This window comes from Dinoponera quadriceps, unplaced genomic scaffold (genome assembly GCF_001313825.1).
Source record: "Dinoponera quadriceps isolate SergipeBrazil2010 unplaced genomic scaffold, ASM131382v1 scaffold2952, whole genome shotgun sequence".
Classification (NCBI taxonomy): Eukaryota; Metazoa; Arthropoda; class Insecta; order Hymenoptera; family Formicidae; genus Dinoponera; species Dinoponera quadriceps.
In genome coordinates, this window is record NW_014557517.1 from 658,834 (window position 1) to 686,225 (window position 27,392).

General features: G+C 42.4%; 4 protein-coding genes across 12 annotated transcripts in view; 1 reads left to right on the forward strand and 3 right to left on the reverse strand.

Annotated features, from left to right (window-relative positions):
* Positions 1-576: 576 nt before the first annotated feature.
* LOC106749279 (GDP-D-glucose phosphorylase 1) lies at positions 577-2,351 on the reverse strand. The gene is made up of 4 exons (XM_014628581.1): positions 2,127-2,351; positions 1,314-1,588; positions 1,137-1,239; positions 577-1,065 (listed from the first exon to the last, which is right to left on the reverse strand). The coding sequence occupies exons 1-4, from the start codon at positions 2,334-2,336 to the stop codon at positions 685-687; spliced, it is 969 nt and encodes a 322-aa protein (XP_014484067.1). The 5' UTR covers positions 2,337-2,351; the 3' UTR covers positions 577-684.
* A 3,982-nt stretch (positions 2,352-6,333) lies between these two features.
* On the reverse strand, positions 6,334-8,610 carry LOC106749280 (eukaryotic translation initiation factor 2 subunit 2-like). The gene is made up of 6 exons (XM_014628583.1): positions 8,406-8,610; positions 7,917-8,174; positions 7,629-7,785; positions 7,082-7,272; positions 6,700-6,984; positions 6,334-6,578 (listed from the first exon to the last, which is right to left on the reverse strand). Exons 1-6 carry the CDS (start codon positions 8,421-8,423, stop codon positions 6,534-6,536), a joined length of 954 nt encoding a protein of 317 aa, XP_014484069.1. The 5' UTR covers positions 8,424-8,610; the 3' UTR covers positions 6,334-6,533.
* Positions 8,611-9,194: 584 nt separating this feature from the next.
* Positions 9,195-15,699, forward strand: LOC106749207 (PRKC apoptosis WT1 regulator protein-like). 7 transcript variants are annotated; one of them, XM_014628419.1, is made up of 9 exons: positions 9,197-9,492; positions 9,717-9,837; positions 9,946-10,094; positions 11,338-11,467; positions 11,635-11,761; positions 13,098-13,205; positions 13,577-13,617; positions 14,402-14,558; positions 14,982-15,699. In XM_014628419.1, exons 2-9 carry the CDS (start codon positions 9,830-9,832, stop codon positions 15,165-15,167), a joined length of 906 nt encoding a protein of 301 aa, XP_014483905.1. In that variant the 5' UTR covers positions 9,197-9,492; positions 9,717-9,829; the 3' UTR covers positions 15,168-15,699. The 7 variants fall into 7 exon arrangements, with proteins under 7 accessions (XP_014483911.1, XP_014483905.1, XP_014483909.1 ...); XM_014628423.1 differs by having other exon boundaries at positions 9,717-9,794; positions 9,891-10,094; XM_014628418.1 differs by having other exon boundaries at positions 9,198-9,492; positions 9,717-9,846.
* Positions 15,700-24,814: 9,115 nt separating this feature from the next.
* LOC106749209 (dual specificity protein phosphatase 10) overlaps positions 24,815-27,392 on the reverse strand; it is a 37,805-nt gene continuing 35,227 nt past the window's right edge. For all 3 annotated transcript variants that reach the window (XM_014628429.1, XM_014628428.1, XM_014628430.1), the window contains one exon: positions 24,815-25,414. In XM_014628429.1, the coding sequence (XP_014483915.1) occupies positions 25,092-25,414 (323 nt within the window). In that variant the 3' untranslated portion in view covers positions 24,815-25,091. The remainder of the gene's footprint in view (positions 25,415-27,392) is intronic.

Consider the following 27,392-nt stretch of genomic DNA (forward strand, 5'->3'; position numbering starts at 1 on the left):
AAGGAGCGACGCAACTGAATTTATGAGAAATGAAAGAGAGATACAATAATAAAGTATATTTGGATAAATTTTGATTCAAGGAATAACATCGAAACTAAAGAATCGATTGGATTTATTACCGTTATTTAGAACTTTCGGATATATCCTTCCCTATATCTATATGTTCTTTTAAAAAATGTCGAAGCTTATCTCTGATTAACAAGAAAGATTCGTTCGTTATATCATTAAGGACATTGATTACATCCTCCTCCTTCAGATTGTTATATATATCTTCATCTAAAAGTGATAATACATGATAATACATAATTGTAGGTAATTATTATATATAATGAAGAAGGGAAAATGCTGCATTGCCCTGATAGAGATTTTTACTGAAAATATAATGAAAATTTGCTGAAATGTATTGGAAAATTTTTCTCAATCGACTCCATTTTATTATTACGTCGTCAATATTTCAATAATAAAAAAAAATTATTTTCACCGGTATATCAATTTTTCTTTAAAAAGTCACGTAATTTTCAGTTTTTCCAATAAATTTTGATATATAATACTTCAAAATTTTCTTACTACTTTTCAACAGTATATTTGCACTTTCCTTATATTTCACAGTATTATATTGCATTTCATAAGGAATATTATGATTCATTTTTATACATGTCCAGTAATTTTTCGATAACTTTCATTTCACCTTTCAACGATATCATAGTATTTCCAGCAAAATATTTCCATCGGCGTGAACATGAGAGTTTCAGTTTTACCTCCGATCGATAAATGCCCAAAGAGTTCGCACACCCCTGGTATAAATGCTGTACCTTTGACGCCAATAAGCGACTTTCTGGCCCAAACATAAATTCGTACGTCACCGTACGACTCGTCGTTCGGCTTCAGTTTCGCTCGCGTAATGTACACGTTATGCGCCACCTGGTGCAACTGCAAGTAGTTCACCACGAGAAAGGCTCGGGACGCAAAATCCCCAATATTCTCAAAGCTAGACAATTTGATACATAAACTTTTCGCTGGATAATCCACCAGCAAGTGTACACCATACGCATAACTGCAAACATCCTGAGGCAAAAGCAAGCACATCAAGTAATGCATTGCATACACACATACAGGCCATCATTAACTTTACCTACAATGTATTCCAGAAGCATCTCTTGTCTCAAATAATACAAATGCCAGTGTAAGTGATTAACGGACGCATGGGCGCATAAACTATTGAAAGCAACCCGCAGAGAACTAGAACAGACAACAAGATAGAAAATCGCTCCCTAAAGTCATGTCCAATGTTTCTCTAACACAGAAATGGTTACCATGAATTACTCAAGAGGCACAATTCTACCGCTTTGTGAAGACTGTACTCTGTTATAACTTGAGGCAAACATTTCGAGCGTTCTGTAATGAACAAACAATGATACTGCGCCACAGGACTGTCGTTAATTGCAACTATATCGTCACTGTTTCCTATGTCAAACAGTATCTCTGATTGCTTTAATTTTGTGAAATTAAAGTCCTCGAGGTTGAAAGGCTGCGACATAGATGTGATCATTTCTGGTACACGTCTGCGCTTTGCTCGCTCCGGATTGAACTGAAATCATCATTGAGTTATATATTACCAATGAAGACACTCTTCTCTTCCCCACATGAGTAAGAGCTTGAGCAGATTAATTGACTTGCAATTTTGAAGCAATGTTTCATATCCTAAATCTTTCTCTTTATCTAAATGATCATTATAGCACGGTTTGTCATGAATCACAAACAGCTTTTTAGTTTAAGACTCAAGACATAGGATATCCAGTAAGTAAGAAACATTAAATCAATCTTCTTGAAACATTGACTTTATAAATACTTTGACATAATATTTTGTAAATATTTTTAAACTATTACTCGATAATATAATATCCCTGAATATTAAAATAATAGTGTGGAGATACTATTTTTAATGTTTGGTTCAAATTGTTAACAATGACACGTGCAACATTGGGAACTACGCATTTGAAAACGTTACATGTTATAAAATATCATTGTAATAACGTTATATTAATGATTTCTTGATTAGTCATTGTTTAAGGACAAAGATTTCAGGCATAAAACATTGTCTTAAACCGGCATTATTCTAAGCGTACCTGTGCCAGAAACTTGTATCTTCCATTCAATATTTTACAGTCCTTTATATTTAAAGCGTATCGGAAGAGCTTGGCTTCCTCAGCCTGCTGCCATTTCCGCCGCAAAATGTCATCAAACGGGGCCTCAGTTTTTTCGCACGATTTGACAACGAAATTAAGGTCTTTCGTGTCATAGGTGAATGTGGGAGTTCGATTGCACGACGGTTGCATGATTTAGAATAATGCTTTTGCCGCGAATCTCAATGAAAATATATTCATCCGACGCCTGATTGGCAGGAGGAGCAAAGTCGACGCTGTAAGAGAAAAAGAAAATTGTGAGTAGCATTTTTTCAAGGTTAACGTCATGCACGCATCGGCCATTGGATGGTTTTTTTCTTACATATTTCAAAACACACGAAATATACGACGAAGCAAACCCGATTCACGAACATGCGCGGTAGATGGTCAAAGGTTAGATATGACAAAATTACATGTGCGTATGTAAATTTTACAGTTGTTCAACTACTCACCGCCTTGAAGCTGTCACCTGATATAGCAAACGACGATCTGTCAATCGCTCTAGCAGACGACACTATAGCAGAAGACACTGTGCCTTTGATACTACTTTTAGACGAAATATTCGCCTGTTTTCACAGCGTTGGTTTCGGGAGAAATATTCGTCTGATTTCACGATGTCGGTTTTCCACTGCTAGGCGGCGCATAATTTATCTTATTCGTTGCAATTATATAAAACGGCACAGGGCGAAAGGTTTTATGAATTGATATTCTTTACTTTAAAGCGATAACACATTCATTCAGCCTTAATTGTTATCAAAGATGACAAAGATCTAAAGATAAGAGATGTGGGCTTTATAGAAAGTTAGAGTCGAGAAAGTTTCTATTATAGAATGTCGCCAGTCTCAACGACGATGCAGAACTTGCCAAGCTTCAACTTGATTGTATATCATGAGAGCCTCTTTTTATTTTATATATGTTTACAATATACATTTGCATGTATCTATTTGTTTTAAACGCCTTAGCCAAGCCTTGTTCAAATATTTCCTAGTATCACGCAGTTGTTACTCCAATTTGTCTGACCGCTAATTTATCTCTTCTTGATCTTTATCCGTTGAAGAGGTATGCAAAGGCATAACTTTAGACGGGCACGAAGTACAATACATCAATCTTCAGGACCGATTAATGTCCGACATGAAAGCGTAGCTGTTCGCTTTAGTCATACACTCGAAATTTGATTTGCATTGAGTGGTCGATGTAAGCGAACAACAATTCGTATTTATCGTTATTGTACGCGGGAATTTACCTGACGAATCAAACGTGCCCGATTTAGGAAAGACAAAATTCTTGGCACGTTCTCGCTCGAATTTTCCAGGAGCTCCTCTTCGGGACGCCGGCGAAGGAGCTGGAGAACGGAGGGAAGAACCGGGAGCGATGCGTCGAAAACTTGAAGAAATTCGAGTATGCATATGTACCGAAAGTTTATTGGGACCTTAGCGGTCGGGTTGTTTATTCAGAGCCCAATAAGCATGTTCATAGCTGATCTATCATTCTACCAAGTTGGCAAACCGAGTACAAAACTCCTCGAAACGCGATGATTCGCGTAACAATTATCTTTGCCGCTGTTCCACACGATCGTTCAATTCCATCGTCTCAGACTGCACCAACTAAAGCCGTACTCGCGCGAACGGTGGATACGATATCCTTGTTTTTTTTTTTTCATTTGCAACCTCACTTCAGAGGGTCCTCACGACGGAATGGATCGAAGGTGGCGGACGTGGAAGGTATCAAAACGCGAGGATCGGACCTGGTCGATCGGGAACTGATTACCTTAATGGGAGAACAAATATTCCACACCGTGCACGTCCCCGCATCCAGGGTACGTTCTTCTCTCGCGAAACAACATTGACTCGCTAGCGGCCTGAGATTAGTAAAGGGAAAAAAAAAAAATGGAAGTAACACACCGACGATCTCGCGTCCTGTACGAGGATCCGTCGGATCGAATGAGACATGCGACTTTTGGGAATCGATGGTTCTGAAAGACGAACGACGTTCGTTGAAGGCGGCCGGCCTGAACATTGAGGGTGAGCTCGCAGTGAACTTCGCTTATTGTGTGTGTCTGGCAACAATTATCCCGCACATTCGTCCGCTATGATTTTCTAAAAGCCATTTCTACAGAAGTCCGTAAGACTATAGTGAGCCGTGATATGAGAAGCTAAACGAAGATAATTCATGTTCGCTTCTTATGTTACGGCCCACTACATCGAGACAGGCCTTTATAACCGCGTTTTCCTTACAAACTTACATTCTTCGATCAATTAGCTAAACTGATCAATGTAATTGATCGTTAACTGTCGGTTGAATTTAACCGCAGTTTGTGAAAGTCACCTTAGGACTGTAGCAGAGTGGCCGACTTGTGATTTTAAGATAATATTTTTCGCCCTAAAATCTTTGTCTAAATTATCATTAATTTTTATTTGTCCTCTTTATTACTCGCATATTAATTTTAAGGCAATGTTCTTTGATCCTTGTATAAATTATCACTTGTTTTTTTTTATTACATAGCAGTTTATCGTCAGGACGGTTTTGTAGTTTAAGACTCGAGAGACAGTCGTTGTGCTTCGCTTAAGACAGACTTATGGCATAAACGTCAGTAAGTCAGTCATTCTGCTGAGAACGGATCTACAATAAGCCTTCAGCCTTTTCAGCTCTGAGCAATAAAATGTAACGCAATTTCTGGGGATTTTCCGGCGTTGCCAAAAATCGGTAATGACGCTTGAATCTCAGGAATCGCGACGTCTGGAAACGCCTTCCGTTAGAATTCAGTGCTCGGGACAAAAGGCTAAAAGCTTGCTATAGATCCAGCTTAAGGCATGAAATGTTGTCTCGAACCGATAAGCCGGCCACTCGGCCAAGGATGTCCTTACGAACATCGTAGAACAGCTTTAAAACTCCCGATGGAACGCTCGCTCGCTCGCCGGCAAACTCCTCGATTTACACCCTGATTTAGATTCTCAGCTAACACTGTCTACTATTTTCAGACCACGTGCTGTCGACGCCGAGTGACGGACGAGTACATCGCGGAATAACAGTCGCGCTAAGATCGAGCATGGTGTTCGTGATAAGGTATAAGTCGACGAACATGTTCTCACACACACACATTACCGGCCCGCTCTCTCTTAGGAACTTGAACACGATATCAGGGGGACGTTGTCAATGAAACGTCGCGAGCATTTGCAGCGTCGAAGGGATTCGACTCTGGTAAGTCAATTCGGTTAACTTAGTTACTTGGTCCTGTGTAAAAGGAAAAGGACGAAGCTATCGATGAATTGTCGCGAATTATACTCGCGCTGTGTTTTTCTTTCTTACAGGTTACACGACCTCTTACAGTGGCTGCTTACCTAAGTCTTTTACGACTAGTCGGTTATGACGTTACAAAAATGTTGCAAATGCTCTAGCAATGTGTGTCAATTTTAATCGTATGTACACGTCGCTATGCTATGCTATATCGGTTACGCTATGAGATAGTAAAACGTGTGTCAATATTGCACTGCAAAAATGTTACTCTCGTATCAAAGCGAAACTTGTCCGACCTCTCTCCAGCTGGATTTTCGAAAGAATACAAATACACACGCACACACGCACGACACATACAAAATCTATACCGCGAAGTAGTCGGATTATAAAAAAGGAAACGTCGTTTTCGACGAACGATCTCACTAATTCGTCCCGCCACACGCGTGACTCCCGAAGTTACTGTATACAAGACAAGACAATGTAACAAATTACTGCTTAGCCCTATTGTTTAATAACGATCAGGTACTCTTCAACACTTTATATCTAAACCGCGCCCGCGGACGAGCTTGATGCAGATATTGTATATATTTTTTCGATAAGTCTTCAACTATTCCTTATTTAATTGGGAGACTTGTTGGAGATTCGTCGGGACGCTAAAAAATCCGAGATTACAAAATTCAAGGGCACTATAGGTCGAAGCGTCAAACAAGAACGGAAACTTCCTCACAATTTGCTCAATGAAGAGATCGGTTAAAATCGTTAATAGATCAAGTTGTTAAAAAGCTCATCCTCTTCTTCTTTACGTGCTCTGTTTTATAGCAAAAAATTCATCTATAAATTCACAATAATTTAATATTCTATCTAATACTTTCTAATACCACCTACGTTTCCTATATCCCCCCCCCCCCCNAAGATACAATCGCTTTATTGATATCTCATAGCGTTGAACTCGCGACCAGCAGCTCTCTTACGCTACGCTTTTATTCATTTGATGCTCCTGATTGGTAAGGGTCCAAACTTCTTTCTTCTATATATAGGACTGCACTCTCTCAACAAATAAAGCACAACAGGCATCTTGCGAAAATGAAGAACGAGGAGACTCTTGTGGATGATTGTTTAGGCAGTTTTCGCACGCATAGCAGCACGCTTCCCTGTGACGGCCTGAAAGAGACGCGAAAGAACTTCGATGTAAGATATGAACGACTGTTTCGTCGCTATTACACATTAAATAAATGCGTGCTTTACACGTTATTAATTGATCGGTAAGAAAAGGTAAACCCACCTGGAAGCCAGACTTTATGCTGGTGACCGAGCACCTCGATCCGCAGGTCTCGCACTGTAAAAAGAAGAGCCGGGTATCCTTTTGGAGGATTGTGTCCGGCGAGCGGCATGTGTGACACGTGACGTATTCCTTGATGTATCTCCTAAGAACGTTTTCTATTTGCTTCTGTTGGAAACGACCCTTGATGATCAACTGGTTGTTACCGTCCACCGAGCCGCTCGTTCCCAACTCGGCGAGCAAGAAGTCCAGTAAATGTTTCGGTTGCCTGTGCAACGTTTTGCAAATCTGCGAAGTGTAGATGCTTGTATGATTCGGCTGGTTCTGCTACGTCTTTAGATAAATTCATTCAAACAACCGGCCCGATTCTCGTCACGATACGTACCTCGGTGAAATTGGCGAAAGACGTTTTCTTCGTTCCGATACGCACCACCTGTGGCGGACGCATGACGAACTTCTGTTTCTTACCAGCTACCATGTCGGGGTTCTTCTCTCGCAGGATGGTAAATACTCTAGTCAGTAATTCCTCGTACGTGTAGTCCCTGTCCGAAGCCTCCCATGTATTCGCCTCCTCCACTGAGGAAGGAATAAATGGATATTTTACTTCTACTTTTATCGCATCCATAATAGGGATGAAAAGAAGCGGAAGAAGAAATGTATATTTCATTAATGAAACAACTAATGAAAGTTTAACTACTGATTCTATTGATATGAAATATGTGTGAATGCAAGAATGATTGGAAGATAATTGTGTACTCGATATATTGACTATAATTGCCATATAATTGTGTTCCCATCTAATTCAGAGATAAGCAGATGCCTTACCATATTCTGCACTTCGCTCAGATTCAGTGCAGCATGTTAACAAATATTGAATAATATGAACAACTGGACACACAAAGAGGATCAAAGCAAGTGATTTCTTATGGTACCATTATCTTTCTCTTCAGTATCTTTACGCTCGTCCTCAGCCACCAATTCATCGAGATCCTTCTTCTTCTTTTTCTTCTTCTTAGTCTTGGAGAAGTCCATATCTAAGTCTAAATTGTCGTCCACCACAACTTCTTCTGTTTGTTGCTCCACAGGTTCCTGTTTAACCATTTGACAGTTAATTTAACAATTAACAGGATATAAATGAAATAAATAAGCAGGATGGTAAGAAATATAGCAAGTACAAAAGCTATTTATGAAAGCTTATGGTCCCCAAAATTGTTTCTCACCTCCTTCTTTGTATCGGGCAAAGTTGCCTCTAATTCGTCGAAATTGAACACCTTCTTCTTCTTCTTCTTCTTTTTGCCAAAGTTCTCCAAGTCCATTGTTCCATCATCCTCAATAGCAGCTGACTCGGGCTCTTGATTTTCTTTATCCACAGTATCTTCCGTTGCATCATCATTGCTGCCTCCCTCATTGAGATCTGCGTCGAGATCGAAGGTGATCTTCTTCTTCTTCTTCTTTTTCTTCATGTTGGGATCGAATACCTGGAAATTTTTCGCAAATACCAATGTACAAACTACGGTATTTTGCGAATGTTTCTAATAAAAAACGCAGTACGAAGAGACAAATTAAAGGGGATTTAAAAATTGGAAATTAGAAAATTGAAAAGCGGGAGAGATTCTTCTCGGGGAAAAATTGCGGAGAAACAATAAGGTAAGATATTCCAATTCAACCGTGCACACGTGTTACAAAGTATCCGGAGATACTTTACGTACCGAATCTTCCTCCGTCATTTCGCTGCTTTTTCTGCGTTCTTTTTCCTCAGGGCAGGAAAATAACAGCTTTCCCGGCGATTTAAGCGATGCGAAATACACGAGAGAGACGTAGCAATTCTCACAATTTCCCACGATGTACACAGACCGCGGCGGATTGCATCAGAAAATCCGACCCTCACCGACCTATAAACGAAAGAGAACTGGATGGCGGTAGTGTGTTAAATTCCTCCGAGGGACCTTGTGCGCACGCTTGAATGCCACCCACGTGACTAATTCGGCAGGCTCGTGCCTTCCATGCAAATTTTCCATTCTACGGAATAAAATATTCCAAGAAATATTTCCGTCAGGTTAAACTAATAATTCAGAAAATACGTTAAATGCTACATTACCATTAATATTATATTCATACACGTAGACAAAGAATTTCTCACAATCGCACATAACTTGTAATTTGACAAAGTTGATGTTTCAAATAGCTACGTTCGATCTTGCAAATTGGAGCCTCGGTTCGCTCTGGTTCCTCCAAAGTCGTTTCATTGGATAAAAATTATCTCAAAATAATCTTAAGAGTGAACCGACGTTACCGACCTGCAAAACCGAACGCAGCTATAGTTTACCTTTATTAATTATCAGATTTCCCATGAAACCCAACTTTTCGGAGAATATAACACATCCTCACTGAAACACCTCTTCTGTCATTTTTCGAACACCATTCATTTTCTTTTCTGCACGGCGGGCCTCGAGGGTACCCCTCTGTTACGGGCCTGGTGCAGCGCGGTTATCAACAGAAAGAGAAAGAAAGAGGGAGACTAGTCACCAGCAGTTACTGGCAGTTACTAGTAGGTTCCATGGTAGTGTGTATAGTTTACGGCGGACGAAAAGCACCTTTCTCGATTCCCTCGACCTGCCTGCCTTCCCAGCAGCGACGATCGATACGTCGATCTAGTTAGTGGCTACGTTCTAACTATGTTTGGCTCGTTCCGGTCGATGTTTATGGTCGTCGTTCACGTCGGCTGACAGCTGTCAATCCTTCATTCGGGTCGGCGGAGTGAGTCACCGGATCGGCAGCCGAGGGCCTCCTCTTCAGGTGATTCCTCGATCAAGTTCGCTCTCGATTTTACGTTCGCTCTCTTACCTGCGCACGCTTCTTTTTGTGCGTGCGCGCGCGCGCGCGCGTATGTATGTATGTGTGTGGGGTTTTTTTTCTCTTTCGCACGCGAGCTCGTCTCTCTCTCTCTCTCTTTCTTTCTCTCTCTCTTCTTCTTCTTCAAGCTCTCTTCTCGACTTCTCTTCCTTCTCACTTTTTCTCAGACGAGTCCTGAACGGTAGCCTAAAAATCTGAGCGCTAGGCTCCAGTAAACAGGACTGCGGGGACGATCATCTCCACAGGTATCGCACGTCACACAACCTACCCCTTTGTTCAGATGTCCAGGTATTTTTTGTAAGGACCCATTTTTTTTCTCTCTTTGCACACACTCTTGACAGTGCTGTATGTGCCGCGAGTGCGGACTCACGAGCGAGATATTCCTCCCCGTTGCAGCGACGTCACCGGCATGGCCTCCAGCTCCGTCAGCCAGGAGGACTTCGACAACGACTTCGAGTTGACGTCCAGGAGGTCCAGGATCAGAACCGCCAGGGCTCGGGTGGGCCCACCGAGGACAGGAGATGTGTCTTCCATAAGCTTTCAAAGTACGTGCGTGTAGGACTATTTCGGAAGTACGCTTGCAAATGTGAAATTTCCTGATCTCTAATCATGCGGATCTCGGAGATTTTGCTGCTGTGAATTTAGAAAAACCTAAGACTCTCTTTAAATTCCTGAGTCGCGAAAGTCCGTAGATTCCTGAGGTTTCACGTGTAAATTTGAAATGTAAATATGATAACTTATCTGTCAGATAAGTAAGTACCGTTCGGAATTAGTACAAATCATAGAGCTCGGATTAAAACCAGGGTGACTTTGACATGGCTACGGTGCTTTCGGAGCGTTTTATTCGAAATTATTGCAATAGGAAACTAACGTAATTTTCCAAAACAGCTAAATTGCAGTTGTAATTAACGCTAATGATTTCCAGGACATTCCGACTGTGTGTCAATACACAGAGCCAAGCTATATTGTTATGAAAGAAGGATCCGACCCACAAAATTATGAGTTTTGAGATTTTCTTGTTAATAGGCAGTTTACGTACGTTTTTCTATATAAAGCAAAAAGATCCAAACCTTATGGACGCCTAAAATTAATTTAAAAAACTGCTTTCATTTTCTACCGATTGCGTCTTTTGTACCAATTTTTTTCAGAGTTAAGCTTGTCATGAATATCCTTAAAGAGAAGAAGATGGATTATAAACTTCTCTTGAACGATTGTAAAATCTCAGTGCTACTTCAGAGTTGTCACGTAAAATATATTTTGCAATTTCCTGACTTTATCGTATTTTCCAGATGACAGTGGAGAATTTTCCATGAGTAATATGTAATCTTAAACTTTAACGTTCAGAAGCAGCGATTGCACGAAAGGTAACTTGCATTATTAGAAGAACAACGCAAACTTAAAAGTTTAGTAACACAATATAATCCTGAATGCGAATTCAGGCCGACGGAAAATAAATGAACATTGAAAAAAAAGAATATAAAAGATTGAGGACATTTGAGGGAATTGTGAGAAAAATATTGAAAATTCCAGGTTGTTTTATATTTTTTCGTGACTTTTCCCGGTCTTCCCGGTCTGTAGCAACCTTGTGTCTATACTTTTCGAATCATGCGTGAAATTTTCATTTTCACGTTTCTCGAAATGGTACTCTACTGTGAGTTGGGCCCTTCTTGCACAATTGTGGCCAATTTTCAGATAACGTCCAGATAACAGTCATGATTCACTGTTACTCGAGCCTTAACGATTTCGGCCGGTTTTATCACTAATCGCTCGCAATGCTTCACTTTTCAGAGAGCACACCGGACGTGGAGGAGTCGCAGGGCGCTTACGATGCAAGTTCGAATCCCGTGCTTCCGCCCGAGCACGAAAACCTGCAGAGCAAGCCGATCATCAGGAAGCAGGACAAACGCGTGACCGGCCGGTACGTATCGTCGCGGTCGCATGCGCTTTGTGGAACCGATTGAGAGACCATTAAAAGAAAAACGATCTTTCTCATTATTATCGTGCTTGGAGTGTCCATTAGCCAACATCCTTGATACACGGAACTTTACGTAATTGCCTAATAATACTTTCTGGATCTGGTTCTAGTGTCTTTAGTGTCGTATCCTGTTTGCACAGGCCAACGCATATAAACAAGGGGAAGCAGCAACGTGATCGACGGAAACTACGAGAAAAACGGCGTAGCACAGGGGTCGTGCATTTACCGTCGACAGAGGTTCGCCATTGTTACCCGTCAGTCACCCCATAAGTAACTGCGCGACGTTAGGATGCTTCTGCATCGTGACGATGCAACTCCTGAGAACTTGGAACTCTCACTTATAGGCCCTTAAGGTCGCCGAGCGCTCCGTGACTGAATTTCTATTACGAGAAGAGATGACCGATCTCGACAGTCAGAAAAGATTGCGAGAGAAAGAGAGAGAGAGAGAGAGAGGGAGGGTGGCTATCGTTCGAAATTGCCTCGAGATGTTCGCGGTGACGAGTGATCCATTATAAGAAGAACGACGATAAGTTATCGGTCATTCTTAGATCTCGATGGGAAATATCTTTCTAATCAGCTTTCTGATCGCCGGATTATTCATCGTCATTATTCGTCTCTATCGGTATCACGAGATGAATTAAGTTAACGTATTGGTCGAAATTGACAGGGTGTCTACTGGAAAAATCTGGAAAAACTCCGGAATTCTCCGGGGAATTTGTTCATGCCTGGGAAAATTAGGGAATTTAAATATTTCTTTATGCTTATAATACTTTTCTCTTTTGTTTCATACTTGCGTATATAATTTAAATGTTTAATTATATTGCTATGATGTTGAGAGCGCACTGATTCTACGACTAATCCGGTATTCAGTATTGAAGACAACGATTTCGTGTAGGGGGGAAATTTTGTCTAATTAAGATAGATATTTATTTTAATATTTTGTAACAATTTTATGAAAGTTGATTTTTTTTATGCCGGTTATGCATCATATAATTGTTTTGTTTGTAACTTTTGAAAACAAAATATCTGAAAATTTGTATGCAGCGTAAACTATTTAAAATATTAATTTCTTTTTGTCCTCACAGTTTCTTTAAACCGTTTTTCAAATTCAATTATTGGAACTCGAGTGATTCTTAATTTTTCATGTCTATTCTTATTTATTTCCACTCTATTATTTTTATTCATTAATTTTATTTTATGATTTATAAACTTTTATGAACGGAAAATATTAAGGACTCTAGCACGGTAAATATATATATATATATTCCGGTAAATATATAATATATATATATATATATATATATTCATTTACAAGATATATTTAAAAATACTTTTATTTTACCTGAAATTTAACAAATTGCCTGGAAAGTGTCCGGGAATTCTCAGGGAGTTTTTTCCTCAGGCTTGAGTAGACGCCCTGATTGAGATAGTGAAAGACATTTTCTCGAATCGTAATGCTAAGACAGGCGATACGCCGCTATTACTTATGGGATAGCTTACCCTGTCCTTTCATGTGTAAATGTTGTATACAAGTGTATGTCTGCGACATTTGGTAAAACGCATAATTTCTCAGAGCACTGGTGGTAGTACGGGCGAGGACGAGGAAGAACTTAGCGGCACTTGCCTCGAAACTAAGCACAACACGCATCACAATGAATTTCTTGATCACGAATTGATCGAAGTAAGTGCAGTCAACGCCAGCTTCTTACATTCTTACGTGTGCGAGGGAGAGAGCGGGGAGATGGCGGGGAGAGAGAGAGAGAGAGAGAGAGAGAGAGAAAAGGCTTGAAATTAACTCGCAGAATTTCCGAGATGGAACGTCACGATCGGGAAATTAGTTGATTATCGGAACGGCAATTGAGAAAATGGCGAGCTACGCAACTGCTGTGCGATTGACAATTTTCGCAAAGAAGAGGAATTATTAATGGAACAGCGGCTGAGTGCTCGTCAATTTTACATCAGATCGATAGAGTGTATTTCTCTCTTCTCTCTTTCCTCTTTCTTCATCACTTCTTCCTCCGACTGGTCGCTTAAAGAGCGCGCATGTTTCAGGAACGGACCGCCCGAATGTACACGCAGAGGCGAAACAAAAGGTATCTTCACACGTAATTAACGATAATTGGATAGCGCGATCTCTGTGTGATTAGCGCAGTAGCTGTCTGTCTGACTGTCCTTTTTAATGAATCACGATTGCTTTTCTAGGCACTACCGTACTTCATACAGGTCATGTATAGTTAGGCACAGTTGGTAAGTGCGCCATGTCGTAAAACACATGAAACTACGATTAGGCACGACCTGTACGAAGTACGATAGCGCTAGTAGGATCTCGGATTAACGAACATTTTAGCGGATCCGTCGTCTTGTCCCGATGTACGTACACATAATCCTATGTAATCGATGATATTCTCAATTATCCGACCGTTGTAATGCGCGGAGCGGATACGGTGACGGGTGGAGAAATTGATCTATCCAACCGGCAAAAGAAAGAAAAGAGAAAAATCCGAACACGAAGGACTTGTTGCGGCACAAAGGATATAATATGCGGGAGACGATCGAGAGCCCGATTAGATTTCAATTGAAGACGAGGTTGTGTCCTGGTTTTCTAATTGGAGATACGCCTCGTCGGCTACTCCCAATTGATCGTGGCTTCCTATCGAGAAGCAGGAACGCTCTTTGATTACGGCGCAACGACGACGGTGGTATATTCCGCGCTGGAATTAAAGCACACCCGATATATATCCTTTGTATCCGCATCGACGGTCGTGCCTAATGCAATCGGCAGAAATGCAAGTTATTAAATGTAGGAGAGAGTTGTAAAACCAGCGGACGCGATAAGAGCGAGACGTAATCACACGTTTGTCGACGTGTGCTTTTTAGTCACTCGGATCTGGAGGCCGACGACGAGGAGTTCGATTCCCTCAACCAATCCGACAGCATCAATCAATCGGACCACGGTAACCACGAGCCGCAGGCACCCGTCAACGCGACTGGCAGGCCGAGATTGCCGACACCAACAGGCGACAATCCGCACGAGGTGGGTGCTTCGTTAACAAGTGAAATTTCACTAATGAATTTATTTATAAATTCACGAATTTCTCACTTGTTATTTTCATTATAATTAGTAAATTCATATTGACTTATATTAACCCTTTGCATTCGAGGGCTTCGGAGCGGAGCCCTCGTGTGCAAAGGGTTAATACATTTGTATGTCAGTTTATATTAATAAATTTATGTATTAATTTGCATTAATAAAGCAGTTTAATTGCATATCAATTAATTTATATTAACAGCTTTATGTTATATAATTATATATATCTTTTTTTTTATTTCTTTATTAATACATTTTTATTTATTAATAAATTTATTGATAATGCCCGCGCGTACTGAGCGTTTTCAACATCACGAATGGAATATACACTGTTGTTCATTAAATGTCAATTACCTCGGCGCTTTCTAGCTGATCGAGCGGGCGCAGGAGGAGAACAGGAGGCTGCTGTCCCTCCTGGAGGATCGGGACCACAAAATAATGGCGTTGGAGGCGCGTCTGCTGAAGCAACAACACGAGATGGCCGTGGAGCGCGAGCGGCTCCGTGAGGAGAACGCCACGTTGATTCGCGCGATGGCCGCCCTAGCCAGCAATTGAATTCCTTCGCCCGTCGCGAAAGATCACATAAGCCCTATCGATTCTGCGCTCCGTACGATAATCGCCGAGCAGCTACCAGGATGAACCATAAGTCGCGCATCGCGTCTATTCTTTTCTCTTATCTCGTCTAGCCCGCTATAATTCTTTTCTTTTTTCGATTGTTTTGCGCTCGTCGGAGTGATCGTCACGCAGCTCGCGCGGCTCGCAGAGCAAACGACTGAAAATCACGCGTGTTGATTATACCTTTAATTATTGTTGTTGATATTATTGCGCTCTACGATGTATTTCTCCGCGTATACGGAACGCGAGACGATCTCGCGTTTTCTCTCTCTTTCTCTCTTTCTCTCTCTCATTCGAAAGTTCGCAAAAAGTTGCGAGGTTGCGGAGGTAAATCCGGATCTGCGATAGGTGTAGTAAGCATTTAACACGTTCACTGCTCGCTAAATTTTCGAAGGTCCTCCATGGTACTAAAGTGAGATTTTTGCAAGTGTAAATAACTGGTCAGCATTACAGAAATTTATATATGTCTTTATCACTGTATTAATACTAAATCGAGCGAATTTTTTTGTGGACGCGGATCCGCACCAACGCGCGCTGCTAACAAGGTATACAATGGTGCGGATCCTGCGTGTCATGCGTGTTAAAGACTGTCTACAATAACCGTAAAGTACAATAAGACGTAGACTAATTGATCAATCGCAGTCGATTATTTTTAGACTGTAAGAATCCGGTTGATCAATTAGCTTGCTGCTTACATCTCGCTGCATACTTTACTATTGTAGACGGTCTTTTAGCTTTTTCTACCCCAAGTAATAAGATATAATTTTTGACAGTTTCCTACGTTCCTAAAAGTCGTAATAATTTAAGCCTGTTACACGATACGTCGTTTGTCGGGCGTCGCTAGTCGTAAATTTGGCCCGGTATTTATAGATCTTATATTTAACTTCGTCTTCAGTTCATCTTCAGATATTGTACGGCTTGTTTTACTGGCTATGAAGCTTCGTAGATAATAAAAGAAGCCGTACAATATCTGAAAATAAACTGAAGACGATGTTAAATATATCTACGAATTTTTTTCTTTTTTTTTTGACAGATGACATTTTATATGGATTTTTTTGGTATATGAAAGATCTGGGGGTTACTCATCCGGCTAAAATTACAAATACTGGTCCAAGTGTAGGACTAGTGACGTACAACGTTAAAATTTTGCAACGTCTGATAACGTAGGAAAGGCTTTTTGCTGGAAATTACGTTACAATTTAGCGTTTAGAGCAAAAGGCCTACTGCACCTATTGTAAACCCAGCCTAAAAGTTGCGCTCCGCGCATCAGACACCTCGACGTTTCTCGTTGTTGCGATGTCTTTATGCTTTCTCGTGAATTTCGCACAAAGCAAAAATCACAACGTGATCCGAGGATTGTTCTTTGTTCCTTCTTCGTCGAGAACACCACCCTTTCTCACGAGATATTGTTTATATTTCTTCTCCATAAACCACATGGTTTATTTCAATACTTTTAACAAAGTATAAATGGGTGGCGCTGGGATTTCTTTCCGCGTTGCGTCTCGTTACTCTCGGCGGGTACGTTGTGGGATAAAGCGGGAATCGTGCTGACCCTTTGATCTTTTTTTGTTTCCTTCTAAAGATAACGAAAGGCTAAAGACTTAATAGAATATACGGTCAAGTTAGTTTGTAATTCGCGCGGGAGTCGATGGAACTTAAGTTAGACGTAGATCTAAGAGTCTAGATATTGGATTCAATAAATCGGGAGTATATACAGGGTGTTACATGGCATACTGTACAATCTTAAGGAGCACGTTTCGGATATAAATTGAAGTAATGTTTTATAAAATGTCCTATAAACATCGATCCGAATCGGTTATTCACGGAGAGTCTTTAGTATGAAAGAGGCGCCAACAGAATCACGTGAACCATGTACTCTGTCAGCCAATCACACAGCAGCTACTGACTCTCTAACTCTCTCTCTCTCTCTCTCTAACCGCTGAAATATAAGTATACTTATATATGGCACTGTGCCATATAACGCCTATTTACGAAAAACGTGCCTGAAACAGATAGATTGAAGCAACCCATCTCTTTCTAAAGAGAGCTTATGACGCGTATGACGCGTCATATTACAAAGAAAGGATGCTCTCAAGTTGGCCTCTCTGTCGGCTTCACTGTCTTCACTTTTCGATGCCTCTTCCTGTATGAATATATTTCAGTGTCTAACAGTTTCTAACACAGACGCTCCACTGAATCCACAGGAGCAGGAATTACAGTTAGCCAATCACAGAGCTGGTAGCTGGTCATGTGACCCTGTTGGCGTCTTTCTTCTATTAGAGGCTTTCTGGTTACCTATCTACAAATGTTTGAAATGTTTGAATGTTCCAAATTCCAAAGAATTGTGCTACTATTTTTAAATACTTGCTTTTTATTTCTTGTGCTTCTTGACGTACTGTTTTACCGACAATTGTGTGTTTTGTCGCTTGCTTCTACCGTAATTCGTTAACTTTTATCTCAGGCGACAAAAAGCACAAGAGGCACAAAAATATATTACATTACATTAGACAGCAATAGGACTAGAGCTTTTATAAACATCGGACGAGGACTTTTTGGACGAGCGTATCATTTTAAGCCAATGAATATAGACTACCTTAACCGTTTGAGTGCCAAGCGGCGCGATCGCGCTTCTTCTGTTCTCTTCTGAAAACTGCAACGCTCTGGGCTGCGAAGCCCATAATCACAGCAGGCTCGGTTTTTCTCGATGCACAACTTTACGGTGACCTTTCAATCTTCGGTAAAAAGAGATATGAAATGATTATTGCATGTAAGCTGAAAACAGCGCAATCGCGTCGCTTGGCAAGTTTCGACACGGAATAAAACAAGCGCTATCGCGCCGCTTGGCAATTTTCGACACGGAATATAACAAGCGCTATCGCGCCGCTTGGCAAGTTTCGACACGGAATATAACAAGCGCTATCGCGCCGCTTGGCAAGTTTCGATCGGGAAATGAGAAAGGCCCGTGGCACTCAAACGGTTAAAGAATATCATGCATTTAGTGTCTGTGAAAACAAAACTCTTACTTTGTGATTGGTCCATGTGAAGTAATAGAAGAAACAAATTGTACATGACGACGTTTCTTGATTCTAGGCGACAAGGAGACAAGAAACAAGAAGTAAAAAGCGTAGTCTACAACGGGCAGTAGGAGTATGTTCGTGAGAAGTAAGAATAAGGAATTGACAATCATATTCGAATGTAAGAAGAATAATCAACTATGATTGGTTAATTTCTTAGTCTTCCTTCGTATAAACATACTCCTACTGTCTATTGCGAACCATGTTAAAGGCAGAAGCAAGACGCAAAGAGGACATTGTAGGCCGAGCTTAAGTCCTTTGTACAGTATGCCATACAATGTTCCGCGCATATTCGCGTCGTGTGATCTTGGGAATTTCCCCCGTCGCCTCTCTGATGCATGATTTGTGGATCATCCTAGGCAATAAAGAAGACATACCTAAGTAGAGTAAAGCTAACTTTAGCGTATATCGCAGATGCAGTCATTAAAAGCAGCAGATTCTTTCTCGATAGCAAGGAAAAAAAAGTCGCACAGAGCGAGCGCCGGTTACGGGAAAAGGCAGACGCGAATGCGTTCTTTCAGGCTGAGCTCGCAACGCCACGGGACAAGATAAATTTTGTAAAAAGCAATAGAGAGACCACCTTGTAAAGAGGACACTGTTAAATCGATAGGAATCGATCACTTCTTGCTGAGCTTCGGTCGCGGGCACAGGCGCACGTTGTTACCGAGATACATATATGCATACTTCGCGTCTCTCTCTCTCTCTCTCTCTCTCTCTCTCTCTCTCTCTCTCTCTCTCTCTCTCTCTATCGCTGATTAATAATCGCCGGTCTTTCGTCTCATTCGGTAACACCTTCTCTCGGTGTGCGCGACGACACGCGAAAAAAAACTTACACACGCGGGCAAACGCAGATATATACACATATGAAACACCTTGCAGAAGGGCCGATCACTCGACTTAAACCGTTTTCTATTGTAACATTGTAAGAATCGATGTTCTACGTAAGTTTTATACTTGCAACACACGGTGATGTAAGATTACATGAATTATTTTATTATTATTATTATTATTATATTGCTATTATATATTAATGTTATAGTTATAGTTATTATTATTATTATTATTATTATTATGCTCGAGCCGTACAAAAATAAAATTCTATGTACATATAGAGACTCTGATCATTCTGTAACGATTGATTAAATGCATTTCATTAGGAAAGCTCCGCGGCAACTTGTGTAACGCGCGGGACATTGTAACGAGAGTGTGTAAAATTGTTTAAAGAAAGAACTTTTATCTCGCCAGGCTATCCGGCAAATGTTTATTCATTGTGCGAATCCCTCGAGTCCTCTTTTTCGTGGGTGTGGGGCATGCATGCGATCGATGTCGAGAAAGAAAGGCTTTTTGCGTCTCTCCTACCGCGGACTTATTAGGAATTTTCCAGCAAGAGACACAGTTGACATAGCGTAACACAGTGTCGTTATGTTTTCGTATAACTTCACAACATGGTAGTCGCGGGGTAGAATCGAACATTTGTGTCGATATCATGGCTGCCGGCTTTTTTAGTAATTTTTATATAATTTTACATAATATTAAAACGGAACACACACGGGGAATGAGAGAAAGAGACGGATTAGGGGCAGAGCGGACGGGCGGGCGATGCCATGTGCGCAGGGAGAGAGAAACACGCAGCTGTTCCAGTGTGAACCGGCAGAGTTTGCATTTTTATTCATAAAATAACTAAATAAATTTTTAATATAATACAATACTTGCACGCAATATAGTTACATCTTTACGCTAATATCTCCTAATCGCTACGTAGCTGTACAATTACAAATCGTTGGGATCCGATCATACAGGGGTCTCTCTGTTTCCGCGCACTTTGAAAAAAAATCCTCCTTCCCTCGCTCAAACTTTCTCGCCTCGTCTTTCCGAAATCTACTACGTTCTGCGTGTGATCCTCCTCGAGTTACTTCGCACGTGTGCACGCGTGTGTGTGATACGTGAAATCATTGCGACTCTCGTTCCGTTAAAAGAAAAAAAATATCCCTGCGATATCTTGGTTTCGAGCCTTCACCTTCGGTGAATTTACGACGCGTAACTTCTTGAAAACGCGGTGTATAAAACTACTTCGCTAAAATATATACTCGCGTCTCTGTGTTTCTCTCTCTTGAGAGAGAGAGACGCTGATCTAAAAAAAAGCGCCCTTCCGTCAGCTCGAAAAAAACAAGCGACCCTTCGCGCGTGCGTTGCTCAACAATCGAAGGAGATACGACGACGTGCAAGAAATCAGTGCCGCTAGATCGCTTTGATTGGCGCTCTCGAGCCCTCTCGTTTTATCTAATCGGGAGGCTCTATTTTCGGGGCCGTGGCATCGAGATCGTTTTCGAGAAAGTGCGAAATATACCCCCCCCCCCCCCCNTGTCCCTCTTTCTCTCGAGACAGGCAGAAAGCGATAAGGGAGGTAACAGGGCGCGACGAGTTCCGTGAACAAGAATAGATCTCTTAATTAACCGTTATCGCTCCTTTTTGATTAACGCAACCGTTTATTGCGAGCATCGTCGTATTCGTCCGCTGTATGTCTGCCTCGCTCGTCGCAAGAAATACGTGTATTTTATGATGCAACACCACACACACACGCACGCTATCTCGCCTCTCCTCCTTCGCTCTAGATCGCCGGCAAGGTAACTAATTGGTTTAAGTCGTTCTTTCATATAACGTGCGCCTCACTACGATTTTTTTCTCTCCTCAGTACTCTGTGTCGTTTCATCGCAAAGGCAACGCTTTCGCTGATATGTACCGTTCTTTGAAATTGATCGACAATTAAGCGAACTCGTCGCGATCCTCCAGGAACTTGATCTTCCCTCTCCCCCTTGCTCTTTCTCTATCTCACGATCCGCGGCCGCTCGCCGCCGAGTTATTGTCTGTCGGTGATTAGTAAGTTTACGAAGGCGTCCGCGTGTGATCTTCCGTTGGTCGGTTTAAAACGTATGCGAGATCGTGGTCACACGCCGGCATCTCACACATTCGCCGCAAACGTGCTGCGACATTCACGCGAGAGCCTTTCGTTCGAGCACTTCGTGCTTGGTCGTGTGTATATATATATATACTCATATATATATATATATACTCATATATATATATATATATCGTTTAAGGGCGATTTTCGTTTGGATGGACGCGCGTGGGGCGCTTGTATATGGGGCGATTTTGAATCTCCGAGAAACGAAAGCGATGGGAAAGAGATAGACGGAGAGAAGAAGCCTCGATCTTCTCACGGTGAATTCGATCATTCGCGCTACAAAGTACACGCCAAAGGCTGTAGTATATGAAGCGTCGATGGCATAGAAGAAAGTTCTTGATGATGTCAATAACTGATGTATGTTCTGCTAAATAAGACGCGACGATTTGATATTTAACACCGTTCGCGACCATGGCTAATTTGGGAAACTTTTCTCACATTATGTTCGATTTTCTGCAATTGTGTGAAACAGATTTGGTTTTTTGTTCTTTGCGTGAATACAAGGAGATAAATTATCGCTGTCACATTTATGTAATAATGAAGAAAAACTGAAAATTTCACGCATAAGTAAAATTTTGAAAATTTTACACGTAAGTTGAAAATTTTATGTAGAAATAAAATTGAATATTTTATATATAAATAAAATATTTTAAATTTTATACTTAAGTAAAATTGAAAATTTTACACTTAAATAAAACTGAAAATTTGGAGTAAAGATGAGTCTGAAAGATCGGCACGTCATACATGTGTGACTCTGGTCGCGAACGTGTTGATTATTCAAAGTATTTCTACAATTCAATAACGGCTTCAAGCAGCATGTAGCAGTTTTCTACCGATCCGGTATAATGTGGGCGACCGAATTCGCTATTAATTAGATCCCGCTCCTCGCCCATCGTCACGAGATCGCGAACGGCAAATTGCGATCAAATTACGAGAAATCAGAGTCGAGACGCGGAATTGAGTCTCCGAGACTCGAAAGCGAACCTCGGAATTCGAACGATCAGATTTTTTACCGGAACACGTGAACTCCCGGACGTGAATTTGTACTTTCCCCAGGGTTCGCAGTGCGAAGTTTCCCTTCTCACGGGAAATTTCAGCGCCCCAAGTGCGTCGATGTACCACCTATCACGCTTCGTGCCTCTTATCGTCTAATAATTACGATCTTACAATTACTCCACTCTAGCGGGTTCCATGTGGTAAGTTACAGAGCGGCTTCTCGCGCGATTCCTCTCGTCTCTTATTCGCATCGTAACGTATCATCTCATCCCAACAAACGACTAGATCACGATGGTTGGACCTCAACCAGATCCTTAAATGCTAGGGAGCTTAACGAGCTAAACTATTTACCTTCAGTGAACGATATATTATTTTTTTTCTATCAAATATCAACCGCGTTGATATCGACATATAGACGTAAACACTGGCGAATTCCCGTTTTCGTATCGACGGTCTCGATCGATTCGCTTCCGTTATACTGATGTATCTAACTCCCCCCCCCCGTCTCCTTTGCTACTTTTACCCTCCTTTTGTTGCCTTTCTTTCGCTCTCCGCTACCTCTCTCACTCTCTAGTTTATCCAAATGTCACTAACCAACGGTCGCTTTAACCTTACTTAATGAACAGTTTCTTCCGCATCCATAGAATCACCATTAAAATAACATTCCGTTTTACGTGATCCTGATGCGCAGGGTGTCCCGAGGAAGGGAGTGCACGTTAGCAGCGGGGACATACATTCTCTTATATATACAGTTGCATGTTACCCTTTTAACAGACAGACGCTTAATTTTGAGTAAAAGCTCGTTTGAGAGATCAACAAGAGACGACATATTCTCTTTGCTTGTCCGCGAAAATAAAAAATTTCCCCGTTAAAAGTTCTGAAGGAAGTGTAATTTACCGCTGTGCTCGACCGCTGCGAAAATCGTGGCTCCCTCAGTCCCTCACGCACTGGAGAATCTCCCGAGACACCCCCGTGCACATTTATTCGACGGCTATCTTACCCGTGCGGACGATTATTCTTCTAGCAGAAAACTTCGCGTCTGGTTCGCGGAAAGTCAATCGAGAGGCAAGCGGCGCGATTTACCCGTTGCAAGCTCTAGCGTTGTCAGGAAGGTAGGAAGAACACAGGTTTCACGTACGCGCATGAATTTTTGGATTTCATTTACTTCCGATGAGCGGCTACACTGTCTCCAATTCGCCCTGTCCCGTATCGTTAATGCGGATTATAACCTTCAGCGATGCTCCAACGCGAGATCGGTGATCACCGGCTTAATATAATTAATATCGTTCGTTTGCGGCCAACCAGATAGGGCATATTCTGCAACTTTTAACGGCAAAGGCATCGTCACACGATAAGTCGCTGCCGTAACGCAGCCGATGGTTCAATGAAAGAACTCGTTTTCGGAAAATGGATCCTCCCGTTGGACTATCGGCTGCGTTTCAACATACAACTTATCAGTCTGCTCTTTTTAGCTGAACCGCGGCTGCACTAGTTCGAGAAATTTACGTACACACCGAAGCGTACGAGATTTTCACGTTTCAGTATGCGTGAATTTCTCGAACTAGTTCAGCGAAAAAGAACAGATCAGATAGTTCAGTGAGCGCTTAATGATTACTGTTTCCGATTGGTGTATTTTCTTGGATCTATCAACAACCCAAAAGAATACTCCAGTAGCAGAGGACTTCTTGCCTCAGTTCGGTAATGCAACTATAAGGAACAGACCAACTCACTAAGCGCTCAATGAACTTCTCTCTCCGCTGCAATTGTGTGAGAGGTTTTTAAGTTACAGAACAGCAGATTTACAGGACGGACTTTCGTTTGGTAAGATTTCCTCTCTCGAGTTTCTCGCCGGATCGCAAGAGCTGCTTATAAAACCGACGAGCCGGCGTCTTCCTTCCTTCTTCCTCTCACCGTGAACGAAACGCAAGAATGCTCGATCGCTTGCTTGAGAGCGAGCCTCCGACTCGCCTCCCCGTTGACTCGACCAGACGTGTTTAGGGAACACTGTGTCGTAAGTACAAGTACGCGCTCGTCGCTCGCGCGAACGTCCCTCGACGCGCCGCTGCTGCTGTTCGTCATCGAAAAGTTGGAAGAGAGAGAGAGAGAGAGAGAGAGAGAGAGAGAGAGAGAGAGAGAGAGNAGAGAGAGAGAGAGAGAGAGAGAGAGAGAGCGCGTTCAAAGTTACCCCCGACTCGCGCGAACGGAACGTCCTCCCTCTCCGTGAGAATCGCGACACAAAATGACTCTCTCTCTTTCTCTCTCGTCGACGGTGATGATACATCGAGTCTCGCCAGAACGTGTACTTCTCTCTCGTACGTCCACTCCTTCGATTTGACCGGTGAGTTGCTTTGTGGGAACGGCGTCTTGAATTGGACGGTCGCACCGTGCGGAGATCTCAAGATTTACACCGACCCTGGAGAGATGCCGAGATCCCGCGAGCGCGACAAGGCGCCGGTTAAAATATCGAAAAATACGAAGTTCGAGGGAGGGAGGGAGAGAGAGAGAGAGAGAGAGAGAGAGAGAGAGAGAGANTGGAAGAGAGAGAGAGAGAGAGAGAGAGAGAGAGAGAGAGAGAGAGAGAAGCCGGCGGATATCGAGGGGACTCTCTCATGGTGATTCGCGGGATCTTCCCCGCGCGTTTTCCGAGAACGATGGGACCGTCCAATACCGATCTTTCCGTCGTCGTCGCCGCCGCCGTCGCGAAGAGGCGCAGGAAGAACGTTCGTCGACACTCGCGCTCGGCCTCTCGAGATATGTTTGCGGAACTTGCGCCGCGTTGAGACGCTGGTTCGTGACTCCCTCTTTCTCAAGGAGATACGAGAGGACCCGGCCTCAGACGCTGCAGCCGGAGGTGACCTCTTCGCTGTTGGGCTGGTGACTCCATCTGCATTGGTGGCAGCCCGTCGCGGGCTCCTCCGACGTTCCGGAGCTGCCGACACCGCCGGACGCCCTCAGGCCCTGCTCGAGCTCCAACAGCTGCCCCATGAAGTTCAGGTTCGGACTGATGATCGGACGCGCGTTCTTCACCAGCTTGTACGCCTCCACCATCGACAGACCCTTGTGCCGCATTATGTAGGCGATGGCGATTGTCGCGCTACGCGACACCCCGGCCTGACAGTGCACCAGCACGCTGCTGCCGGCTTTTCGCGCTTCCTCTGCAACACCAAGACAAGTTACGGGTTAGATCCGACGAACGTTATATTCACTAAGGGTCTCCATCACCAAGTCCAGTTATATCATCTATTGTCTTTTTCTTTGCCAGGTGCGAAATAAGAATAAGTGATGATGTAACCAGGCTTGTGTCAACTCGTGTTTCTTGCTGGGAAGCAAGCTTAGTCGGTCGATTAAATTTTCTTAAAAGTTGCCAACAACAAGAACTCGTCATAAGTCGGCGTAATGACAGCGAATTACATTTAATCGTCTTTGGTAAATCAGACTTTTGTTGGGCGTTAAAATAATCAGTGAAAATTCAGCGCGGCAGTCGACGTGTTAAATTCCTCGAGAACTTCGTCGCACAAAAGTATGGATACATTGAACAGTCAAGAATGTAACCAGTCAAGGAATGACTGTCAAGACACAATTGTCAAGAAATGAGTTAGGAAAAGAACAATAAAGAAACGATGTTAAGAAATGACAGCCGAGAATGTGATAAAATTGAGTGAACGTCGACGAATATCAGGGAAATTTTATTTCCCGTCGTGGAAACTCGAGACACTCGGATTTCCGCTGGTTCGAAAGACCGGAAAATTTTCCGAGAAAGTCACGCGGAAGCGGTTCGCACGCCTACAAAAAATACAGGCGAGCCGTAAACGCTGAAATGTTAAAGTAGCCGTGAAACCCGAACAGCCGACTTGGTTATGCAATGCATGGGGGACGCTATCGTATCGCCAGTGAGTCACTGCATCGCCCGGATCCTATGCAGACTTTGCAGACGTTCTGTCGCACTGCGCGAGCTCGACTGCGCGCTCGACAAGTGACTGGAATTTTTTTCATCGGCCTTACGATCGCGCGCGGGTCTCTGAGAACTTTACTCTCGAAAAACAGCTCGGTTACTCGGTAACTCATTGGCGCTAATTCGCGACGAAAAATGCGAAAGATGTGACGAAAATTCTATTCGTCGCAAATTGACGAAAAACTGACGAAAAAAAAAAAAAACCAAAAACTCGCAATTCCAATATTCTTTCACGAAATCCTCTCGAGTACGATCGGCGCCATGTACCATTTCTTAGAATGAAAAGAAAAGTTGCTACATTCAAATAAATATTTGTCAAGGTAACATTGTAGCATTTTTAGTATGCTACATTAAAGTAATATTTATTTCATTCAAATAAAATAAACTACTCCAATATTCCTTAGCAAATATTTACTTGAACATAGCAATTTTTTCTTTCAGTGTATACACGTGAAAGGCTAAAAATCGTGTAATAGTTCAAATAAAAAAAAAATACTGCAACCTTCTTGTGACTGAGCATGCGTGACGCTGACTGTGCGTCATTTACAAAACAAAATATATTATAGGCCGGTATTCATAGTCAAATCTTACACTCAAGATTGCCTTAAGCTCATCTTCAGATACTGTAGTGAATATTTCATCGGCTGCAACGCATCTAAAGATAAACTCAAGAGGATTTTAAATAAAAGATCCGACTGTGAATGCCGCCCTTAGTGACCGGCAAGATGTGACTGGAAATTTCCGGGTACAATCGTATAAAAGGAAGAGAAAGAAAGGTGCGTAACAAGAGGAAAATAATTATGTGTCCCGACGTCAAGGGCACACCTTGTCTGAGCTGATAGTCGAGCGGGTACGAACGCGCGAATTAATTTGTCGCAAAAATGAGCCGTGAGACTAAAATCGGACGTACGGGGGAACGAGAGGGGTGCTGCCCCGCGTGGTTTGTTCAACGGCATTCCACCAGTTGCACGCACAGGGGGGCAGGCAGCCACCACCTCTCCTTTTTTCCTCGCCGTCCCTTTTCCAGCCCTTATATTCGCCACGCACGACTGCCCCCCTTCCCGCCTGTGACGGCCCCCTGCTTTTTCCTCCGCGCACAATAATCCCCCTCCGTGCAGATGCGCGCACGCATAAACAGCGTGTAAACGCGAGAGGAGAAACGACGCAAAAGAAGAGAGGGG